The sequence below is a fragment of the Oryctolagus cuniculus genome, chromosome 10, assembly GCF_964237555.1.
Source record: "Oryctolagus cuniculus chromosome 10, mOryCun1.1, whole genome shotgun sequence".
NCBI classification, from domain to species: domain Eukaryota; kingdom Metazoa; phylum Chordata; class Mammalia; order Lagomorpha; family Leporidae; genus Oryctolagus; species Oryctolagus cuniculus.
Window position 1 is genome coordinate 45,179,033 of NC_091441.1, and position 10,955 is coordinate 45,189,987.

Genomic DNA, 10,955 nt, shown 5'->3' on the forward strand with positions numbered 1-10,955 from the left:
GGTGGAATTTATTTAATAGATGTCATCAAAATGCTATCCAGGGGCCAGCGCTGTGGCACAATAGGTTAATCCTCTGCCTGTGGTACCGGCGTCACATATCGGCACCAGTTGTGTTCCTGGATGCTCCTCCTCCAGCTCTCTGCTGTGGCCTGGGAAGGCAGTGGAGGATGGCCCAGGTGCCTGGGCCCCTGCACCCGAATGGGAGACCCGGAAGAGGCTCCTAGCTCCTGGCTTTGGATTGGCCCAGTTGCGGTCATTTGGGGAGTGAACCAGTAGAAGGAAGACCTTTCTCTCTGTCTCTCCCTCTCACTGTCTGTGGCTCTGCCTCTCAAATAAATTAATAAAATATTTTAAAAAAATGCTATCCAAGACTGTAACAGTTCGCATTTCTGTTATGGAAATATGAGAAGATTGTTCTTCACACCCATGTCGACCATAATTAGTATAATGTTATAAAAATTCGATAACTTAGTAAATATAAAGTGAGATTTATGCTGTGTCAATTTGCATTTCCCTATTATTGATTATTTCCTCCTCTTTTTTTTTTTTAGAGATTTATTTATTTATTTGGAAGGCAGAGTTATAGAGAGAGGGAGGGAGACAGAGAGAGAGAGAGAGCGAGAGAGCGAGCTTCCATCTGCTGGTTCACTTCCCAGATGTCTGCAAAGGCTTTAGCTGGGCTGGTCTGAAGCTAGGAACTGGGAGCTTCTTCCAGTTTCCCATGTGAGTGGCAGGGGCCCAGGCACTTAGGCTCTCCTCCACTGCTTCCCCAGGTGTATTAGCAGGGAGCTGGATCAGAAGTGGAGCAGCTGGAATGCAAACTGGCGCCCATGTGACATGTATGCATCACAGCGGCTTTACTCACAATGCCACAGTGCTCATCACTATTTGCTTCTTTTTATGCATCTGTTTGCCTCTTGGGCTTCTAGGAGTTGTAATAATACTTTTTTGAGTTCTCTGTTGTTGGTTTATTCTCTCCAATGTCTAAAGGATATTTGTATATTATGAAAATGTTTTTCTCTTATTTACATTTCTCTTGTCTATTGAGTTTGTTTCTGTATTTTTTTTTTAATTTAAGAGCTTTTATTTTAACAAGGACAAACATACTTTTCCTATTTTCAGTCTTGGCTAAAAAGGGTCTCCCTGACACCTAGATTATATGTAGTCTCTTAGATTGTCTAGAAAGATTTGAATTTTTTTTTATGTCTTTACTCCATCTGGAATTAATTTTTGCATATGATGTAAGATTTTCATTTTCTTCCAGATTGCTATTGTGCTGGCCCATTTATTCAAAAAATCTCTTAGTGTTGTGAACTATCTTTGTCAGATTTATTTTTTTCTTTAATGGTAGAAAAATACGTTTCAGCCACACCTGTCTTTGAGGGGACTGCATTGATCTTCCTGGGACAGATAAAGTTAATGAAATCTGAAAAGAATCCTTCAATTCCCTAAAGAACAGAAATTGTAGCTACAACTGCTCCTCATCTCCACCTACTTTTCTTTTTCAATGACTGTGGGAGGCCCAAGATTTGTTTTTCTAAAGCAAACTTAAATTCATTTTGAAGCCAGTGTTACCCTGGTGAGTCTCAGAAGTGATAGTAAGTTGTTAAACATCCTCTAGAAGCATCGTCCAGATGCTTTGGCAGTTAGTTTTCTCCAGGGTAGAATTTGTTTGAAGATGATACTTCACAAAGCTGCTGCCCAAGTGTGTGTGTGTGTGTGTGTGTGAGTGTGTGTGTGTGAGAGAGAGCGAGAGAGAGAGTGATTCAGAATTTAAGAATGATTTGCAAATTGCTCAACTTTAGTTTACTTAATTGAAAGTATGAGTATTTCCCCCAAATCTTTTGTATGAGGGGCACACTTTTACATAGTGTTCTTAACATACATTTGTCTAAAACTTTAAAATCCTGCAGTGACTCATAGCTGTCCATTTTGAAAGACAAAATAAAGTCCTCTTATGTTCTGTTTACCTCTCCCAAAGTCTTTGTTGAAGTTGTCTTCCTGATTCCTCTTCATCTCGCATGCAAGGACCAGGCTTAATTTTTTTTGTCTTCAATATACATGATTTATTATTGCAAAAATTTGATGAATTGTATCATAGTTTTCTGTAATGTACAGCTGTAGGAACTCAGGGACACACACTGCTTTCAATACTGGACACAAATTTTACAGAGAGTTGTAGAGCTCTGGGAAGTCTTCTGGGAGTTCTGTTCACTCAGATTCAGCTCTCCACTGACATGATGTGACTACTAGGAGAGGCTTTGGGAAGGGGTTTTTCAGGAGCAAGGTGTGAGAATGTTTGCCTTGTACCTGCCCCAGAAAGGACTCAGAAATGTCCTCAGGGACACTCAGAGAGAGGTGACATTAAGCTGTCAGGAGAGCTCTCTGCACACCTACTCTCAGGATGCTCCCTTGGAGGTAGATGTTAGGAGGGGACGTATCTTGTTTTCTTTCAAGCAGTACTCCACAAGCACAAAAACTTCCTTTCTTGGTCCTTCTTCTGTTAAGGAGTCTCAGGTCTTCTGACTTGTACTTTCAGTGCATTTTCTGTGGGGACGAGGACATAGTCATGATGGTTGGAGATACAGATTGATTGTTCTTTTTTATACATCAGCCCCATATGAACTGGAAGACATTTGGTGATCCTGCTTCTTTTCCTCAGGACAAGTAATTCTAAAATCTTAAATCTTTTCTGCAAATCAAAACAATCTTCCCTTTTAAAAAACAGTAACAATACAAATTTAGAAATTCCAAGATTCTTGCTTAGAACACTCTTCAAACTTAAGTTCAAGTGGGATACACAGCTGCTTACAGAAAATAAGCTCATCAAGGTAGCAATGAAGAGGGTAAAGGCAAGACATAGATAACAGGTTGTGTTCTACATAGAAGAATGGAAATCATGGGCTACTTTCTAGATTTGACATACCAAGAGCTAGTTGATATCAATTGATATCAATGCCTTTAATTTCTGGAGTGCGCATTTGATGTAGCAATGAAGTCACCACTTCAGACATCCACACCCCATTTTGGAGTCCCTGATTCAAGTCCCAGCTACTCTGCCTCTGGTCCAGCTTTTTGATAATGAATTGCGGAGGGCAGCAGTGATGGCTTATGTGCCTGGATCACTATTACCCATGTGGGAGACTGGGATGAAGCTCTGGGCTCCTGGCTTTCGCCTGGACAGGCAGGGAAGATCAATCAATTTCTACCCTCCCCACTTCAAACAAAATAAAAATAAATACAGACTTTTAAAAATACATTTAATTTCAGAAAGATCTCCAGATATCCCTATACTTGTGAATAGATTGTAGCATGTATATAAAAACTACTCCTCCCTGAAAGAAAACACATATATAAATACAGTGAAATTCAGAGGCTAAGTATTACCAAGTTGTTTACTTTTACTAACACTGAATATACTGGTTCTCGAGACTTATCTAGGGAGTAGTTCCAATGTGAACCTTAATAAAATTAGAAAAAACCCAAAAACAAACATGAAACTCATGGCTCTCCAAGGCAGGTGAGCTTAAAGCTGATAACATTGCTTCTGGAATGTCAGGGTCTGTTACTTTTGTCACTGTCCAAAGGAAAAAGTGGGAATTGTAGTTTCAACACATCCCATTCAACAACTGTATCCTCTTTGAAGTTTTAATCTATTTGGCATTTAGATTGATCTTTCAACCTGTCACTTCCAATAGGTGTTATGCTGCCCAATTTTCTGCCATAGCAAACATAGCAATCACTTCCCTGCTGGCTTATGATCCGTACCAGCATTCCCCCTTGTAAGCAACCCTGATGGTAATCTATGAGATTAGCAGAATGCATTGAAAAATTATGGTAAAAACAAGTCAAGTCAGAGAGACTCTTGATTTATTAATGCAACCTTAACACCAAATTTTGTAACTCTCTCTGGGAAGAGTTGAATGATAGGATCAAGTTTTTGAGCTTACAAAAATACCCAGACTATGATAGACTGTAGTCTCCTCTTGTCTCTGAGGGATAGTTCCAAAACCCCAAGGAGATGCCTGAAACTGCAAATGGCACCTAGCCTTATATACACAACATATACATAAATACTTCCTACGTATACATACTTATGATGCAGTTTAATTTATAAGAAGCTAACAATGATGATAATAAAATAGAACAATTGTATCTATATATACTATAATCAAATTTATGTGAATGTATGGTCCCTTTCTTTAGCTCAAAATATATTATACTGTACATGCTAATTGCCAGGAAGCATATACAACATGGATATGTTAGACAAAAGGATGATTTCTGTCTCAAGGGGGATGCAATAGTACTGCTCTGGATTTCATTATGCATGCGATTTAAAACTTAACAAATTTTTTCTGGAACTTTGCATTTTATGTTTTCAGATTACAATTGGCTAAATAACTAAAACCATGGATGAAGTTAGGACTGTGGTATGGTAAATTGCTGAAGACCTTACGCAGGAGTTTCTTGCCAATAGCATGTTGAAACGCATCCTTGACCTCCTTATTCCTCAAAGTGTACTCAGTGGGATTAAGGAGTGGAGTAAACACAGTGTAAGTTACTGAAGTCAGCTCGTCCTGATCCCTGGTGTTCTCTGACTTGGGTTTAAGGTAGGCAGTGGATGCACAGCCATAGTGAATGATGACGACCGTGAGGTACAAGTTACAAAAGCCTTTTTCCGGCCCTCAGCAGAGGCGATCTTGAGAATAGTGGAGATGATGAGAATGTAGGAGATGAGCACCAAGCCCATGGGCATGACGATAACCAATGAACTGATGACAGAATTAATTATGTCATGCAGAGTTGTATCAGCACAGGAGAGTTTCATAACTAGACGGATGTCACAAAAATAATGGGCTATTTCTCTGTCACAAGAAGGCAATCTGAATACAGATGACATCTGTGCTATGGCCACAAGCAGCCCAATACTCCAAGCCCCCCCATACTAGCTGGGCACACACCCTCTTGTTCATGATAACCATGTACCTCAGTGGGTGAGATGGCTGTGTAGTGGTCATATCCCATTGCTGTGAGCAGAAAGCAGTTGTTGGTAGCCGTAGTGATAAAAAAAGAACATCTGGGTGGCACAGCCAGCCAAGGAGATAGGTTGGCTTAGACCTACGAGGCTGGAGAGCATTCGTGGTACAATGGCCAGCGTGTACACGATCTCTGAAGTGGAAAAGGCACTAAGAAGTACATGGGAGTGTGATGGTGAGATCAATGCTGATAATTGTCACAATGATGACTTTGCCAGCCAAGGTTAAAAAGTATAATGTAATAAATACCACAAAAAGGGTACATTGTATTCATGAAAACTGGTGAAACCCTGAAAAACAAACTCAATCACCACTGTGTGATTCTCACACTCTTCATTGAATAAATCCCAGGCTGAAAGATGTAGAAAGGCTAATCAGACAGAATACATCAGTGACCAGTGCTCTGAATAGGTGCACTTGAATGGGCACTGAGTTAACAGGGACAAGGGCCCACCTGTGGGTAAAAGATAGAAAATCAGGAGACAGTTTTATGCATGACAACTTACGTAAAAAGGTGTGGAAGAATACAGAGGGCCGGGATATGATGGAAGGAAAGACGGCTGAAGCGAGTCTGAAAGGATTTCCTAGTGAGTTAGAACACAGGTGTTAGGGGAAGTCTAAGCAAAAGAAATAGGAAATGCACAGTTAAATTTGAAAGAAATATTTCTTAGGTTGCAGTTTCATATTTTGATAGCTGAAACACTTTATGCTACAAAGTTAACAATGGGTTATGTACATCTTACAGCAGGCATTACCTGATCAGTTACAAGCCAACACAAAACTAGAAAAGTGTCACGAGCCCTGCTTGTGCTGAATATCATGGTATCACTTAGAAAGAAATGGTATCTTCCTGTAAGTAGTTGTCGTGCCATACAGAATTTTTTAAGGTTGGTTTATTTATTTGACAGGCAGAGGGGCTAGCACTATGGCATAGCAGGTAAAGCTGCTGCCTGCAGTTCTAGCAGGCCATGTGGGCACTGGTTCAAGTCCCGGCTGCTCCACTTCCAGTTCAGCTTCCTGCTAATTCACCTGGGAAAGCAGTAGAAGATGTCCCAAGTCCTGGGTCCCTGCACCCACGTGGGAGACCGGAAGAAGTTCCTGGTTCCTGGCTTCAGTTCGGAGCAGCTCTGACCGTTGTGGCCAATTGGGGAGTAAACCAGCAGATGGAAGACCTCTCTCTTTCTCTCTCTCTGCCTCTCCTTCTCTCTCTCTCTCTCTCTCTTTTTTTTTTTTTTTTTTTTGGACAGGCAGAGTGGACAGAGACAGAGAGGAAGGTCTTCCTTTGCCGTTGGTTCACCCTCCAATGGCCGCCTCGGCTGGCGCGCTGCAGCCGGCGCGCCGCGCTGATCCAATGGCAGGAGCCAGGTCCTTCTCCTGGTCTCCTATGGGGTGCAGGGCCCAATTACTTGGGCCATCCTCCACTGCACTCCCGGGCCACAGCAGAGAGCTGGCCTGGAAGAGGGGCAACCGGGACAGAATCCAGCGCCCCGACCGGGACTAGAACCCGGAGTGCCGGCACCGCAGGTGGAGGATTAGCCTATTGAGCCGTGGCACTGGCCTCCTTCTCTCTCTCTCTAATTCTGACTTTTCAAATAAATAAATAAATCTTAAAACAACAACAACAACAACAACAAAAAACAAAGGCAGAGCTACAGAGAGAGAGGAAAAGAGGGAGAGACAGAGATTGTCCATCCTCTGGTTCACTCTATAAAAGGCTACAATGGCCAGAGCTATGCCCATCTGAAGCCAAGAGCTTCTTCCAGGGCTCCCACATGGGCGCAGCGACCCAAGCACGTGGGCCATCTGCTGCTCTCCAAATTGCATTAGCAGGGAGCTGGATCAGAAGTAGAATAGCCAGGACATGAACTGGTACCCATATAGGCAGCTGGCACCTCAGGTGGTGGCTTTATCTGCTACCACATTACCCACCCCATACAATTTTTTTAAATGTTAACAAAAATAAAAATTGTTGAAATATATTATCAGAGGGAATAAAAGTAAATTATTGAATATGTGTAAAAGTCATCTGTCTGGTACAGCTTGGTCTACTTCTTCCACACGTGCTGCGTCATCAGCTTTGGGGGCAGCACTTCTTCAGTTACAGCAGCGTTAGTATCATCAGTAGTTTGCTCCTGTAGATCCTGTTAGCAGGTGTCTGAAGATCTTCCAGACTGAAGCCAAAGAAGGGAATGCAATTTCATAAAGCAAGATAATCAGATCCTTCACAGCCTCTGCCTTTTGTCTTAAGGTCTCAATAATGGGATGGTCAGGCTGTATCTCCAGGAGTTTCTTTGCTGCTATGTAACTCATCATTGAGTTGTCTCATAAGGCCTGAGCTTTCATGATCCTTTCCAAGTTGTATGCGCATGTCACAATACAGCATTGGACATGTCACCAATCTGTTTTTCTTTTCTTTTCTTTTCTTTTCTTTTCTTTTCTTTTCTTTTCTTTTCTTTTCTTTTCTTTTCTTTTCTTTTCTTTTCTTTCCTTCCTTCCTTCCTTCCTTCCTTCCTTCCTTCCTTCCTTCCTTCCTTCCTTCCGACAGGCAGAGTGGACAGTGAGAGAGAGAGAGAGCGCGGTCTTCCTTTTGCCGTTGGTTCACCCTCCAATGGCCGCCATGGCCGGCGTGCTGCGCTGATCCAATGGCAGGAGCCAGGTACTTCTCCTGGTCTCCCATGGGATGCAGGGCCCAAGGACTTGGGCCATCCTCCACTGCACTCCCTGGCCGCAACAGAGAGCTGGCCTGGAAGAGGGGCAACCGGGACAGAATCCTGTGCCCCGACCGGGACTAGAACCCGGTGTGCCGGTGCCACAAGGCGGAGGATTAGCCTAGTGAGCTGCGGCGCCGGCCTACCAATCTGTTTTATTTATTGAGTACAAATTTCATAAGTACAACTTTAGGAATATAGTGATCAGGCTTAAATCTTTTTTTAAAAAAAGTAGGACAGCACGCCTATCTCAGTGTCAAAACCCAGACTGTTGAGGGAGGCGTTTGCTACAAGTCAAGTCCCTGATTGGAACCCCAGTGTTCCAGTATCTGAACGCCTCATTCAAGTCTCACTTCCTCTGTTTCCAGTTGAGCTTCTTGCTAATGCAAATCATAGGAGACCACAGATGATGGTTCAAGTACTTGGGAGACTTGGATTGAGTTCTGGGCTCTTGGTTTCTGCCTTGCTTATTCCTGGCTCTTGCAGGCTTTTGGGAAGTGAGCCAGTGATCTCTCTTCTGTCTGCCTCTCTGCCTTTCAAATAAAGAAAAAATAAAGAAAAAATTTAAAAGCCTCCCAGACTGTCTGCAGAAGTAAAGGACAAGTGTGTACAAGAACTCATATTCTCTGAAATTGGGTCTAGTTTACACAACTACATGACTACTAGTGTTAAACCTCAGTCCTAGGTTTCATGAGGAACTTTATTAGGTTGGAGTTTGTTGATTTAAAAGTTTCATCCTATTTTTAGATTTTTCTTTCTAAACTGAGAACAGGGATCCTGTCTTCTATTGTACATTTCACAGGGTCTAATATGGCATCCTGCCAGTTGGATCACAAATGTTGTCTCTACCATGAGATTTTTGGGATGTTCCAGTTTCTCCCTAAATTATTAAGGTACTTGAAAATATTTGTGGGAAGTGGAGTTAAAAGACATTTATTCTGTTACAAAATTTTTTTCAAATGCAGGCATACAAAGGATCTTCAGTATGGTCATGAAAAATACCCATTATGAAAAGACTATGTTTAAAAATGTTTTTTACACTGAAATAAACAACATTTCATTCTGTTTCTCCACAAACTTTATGAAGCACTCTCATACTTGCACTCCAGAGCACACACACAGGTGCATACGCACAATCTTTCACCTTCTCACTTTCAGCAGGTTGTGGGCAAAGAAACAGATGATAATTCTAGCAGCCATGCCTTTCTTATTTTGTTCAAGGAATTTAGAGTTGTTTCTACAGCTCTGACTCCTCAAACTATCTTAAGTCTAGAAGAAACCCAGTAATGAGAATATGTCTTACTTTAACACTTACTGAATTATATTTACATATATTAGCCTGATGGGAAGAAGTTGAAAAAATTCCAAAGCTGGGTAAAGCCAATTCAGCATTAAAATTTTGCTGGCAGATCATTGAAATTGGGCCATACTGTTTAATCAAAAGCTCTTTCATTTTTCTAGATGTCTGGTAAGAATATATTCAAAATGGAAATTAGCATGATTCTAAGGTGTACATTTTAGTATATCTCTGAGGTCAGGATGTGTCTAATAATTAATGGCATGGCATGGTTTAATCAGAGGTGTTTATTCTGTCTTGATTTTGTAAAATATTAGGGACCTTAGAAGTGATGATTTTTTTTGAAAACGATTTATTTATTTATTTATTTATTTGAAAGAGTGCTGGACTGGAAGAGGAGCAACCAGGACAAAGAGGTAGAGAGAGAGGAAAGACAAGGTCTTCATCTGCTGGTTTACTTCCCAGACAGCCAGGCTGTACCCAGGAGCGTCTTCCAGATCTGCTTGGTGCAGGAGCTCAAATACTTAGGTCATCTGCTGCTGCTTTCCCAGGTGCATTAGCAGTAAGTGGATCAAAGAGGAGCATCTGGGGCTTGAACTGGCACCCGCCTGGGATGTGGAAGCTGATGGCAGAGGCTTAAAATTCTGCACCACAGCACCAACCCCAAGTGATGGCATCTTAAATTCCATGAATTATAGTAGTTCCACAGAATATCATTGAGTCACATTATTCCATGTGCAAAGCAAACATGTGAAACAAGGACTTCAGTGAATGTCTCAGTACAGGGTGGGAGATAAACTGTGTGTCAAAGAGTATTCCCCGAAACATCTGTCTCTAGTGGAGAAGATGTCAGGGTTACTCATTTACCAACTGATGAGGTGAGGTTCCCTGTTGTATACAGCCATGATATCATGTTCCCACATAGTGCATTTTACAGCTTTGAAAAATAACCTGATTTCTGTATCTGCCAGTAGACTGTGTCCTCTGTGAATCTGGTAGTTGTGTCTGGTGTTCCTCCTCGTGTCCCCAACTCCCAACACAGTTTCCAAACTATTACTTTGGCAACATGTAGGTATTCAATAAAGCGTTCTTTAAGAACATTTCTTTTTGTGTATGTGTGTGTGGGGGGCATATATACAACACACACACACACACGTGATAGTAGGGTAGTAGGTTGAATGGTGGCTTCCTGAAAGATATGGCCATGTCCAGATTTCTGAAATTTGTGAATGTTGCTTTATTTGGAAAAGATCTTTGCTGATGTAATTAACAATCTTCAGATGAGGTCATCCTAAATTACCTGGGCTCTAAAACCATGGCATATATCCTTATAAGAGAAAGAGGGAGATTAGAGATAGAAAAGGAGGAGACGGAGTGACCATAGAGGCAGAAATTGGAGTGGTGCAGCTTCAAGCCACTGGAGCCATTAGAAACCAGAGGAGGCAGGGAAAAGAGTCTGTCGTAGAGCTTTTAAAGGAACACTGGCCTGGCCAGCACCTTGACTTTGGACCTTTGGCCTCCAGAACTTTGAGAGAATAAATTTCTATTGTCTTAAGCAACGCAGTTTGTGATAATTTATTACAGCAGCCACAGGAAATTATTGCATGTACATACACAAGCACACATGTGTAAACACACATGTATTGAAGTTTTACTAGCCTATTTTTAAGTTAACTGCCAGATTTTTTTTTTAAATAAAAGTTATAAGTATAAAATCTCCTTTGGATTTTAAAAATAAGTTTTCTCTAACATCTTTCTGTAGGCTAATGGAAGGGTGAGAGTATGGGATGTGATTTTCACCATGCTATTCATTTAAAAACTGTGGATCCATATGTCTGTCTTCCAAGTGCTTGGGACTCAAAGATGATCAAATGTAGTCTGATCCTCAGGGACTTCATTGGCCTAGTGGGT

At 41.5% G+C, this 10,955-nt stretch overlaps 1 protein-coding gene and 1 pseudogene across 5 annotated transcripts in view; one reads left to right on the forward strand and one right to left on the reverse strand.

Moving 5' to 3' along the window:
* GAREM1 (GRB2 associated regulator of MAPK1 subtype 1) overlaps positions 1–10,955 on the forward strand; it is a 247,930-nt gene that overhangs the window by 18,854 nt on the left and 218,121 nt on the right. For 3 of the 5 annotated variants that reach the window (XM_051852035.2, XM_051852036.2, XM_051852034.2), the window contains exon 1: positions 10,536–10,953. The exons of the other annotated variants lie outside the window; for them this stretch is intronic. Coding sequence is in view for 1 of the 3 variants with exons in the window: in XM_051852034.2 (XP_051707994.1) it covers positions 10,827–10,953 (127 nt within the window). In the remaining 2 variants the exon portion in view is untranslated. Of the gene's footprint in view, positions 1–10,535; positions 10,954–10,955 lie in introns of those variants that run through there. 5 annotated transcript variants of the gene reach the window in all.
* On the reverse strand, positions 4,374–9,957 carry LOC138843999 (olfactory receptor 10J1-like; annotated as a pseudogene).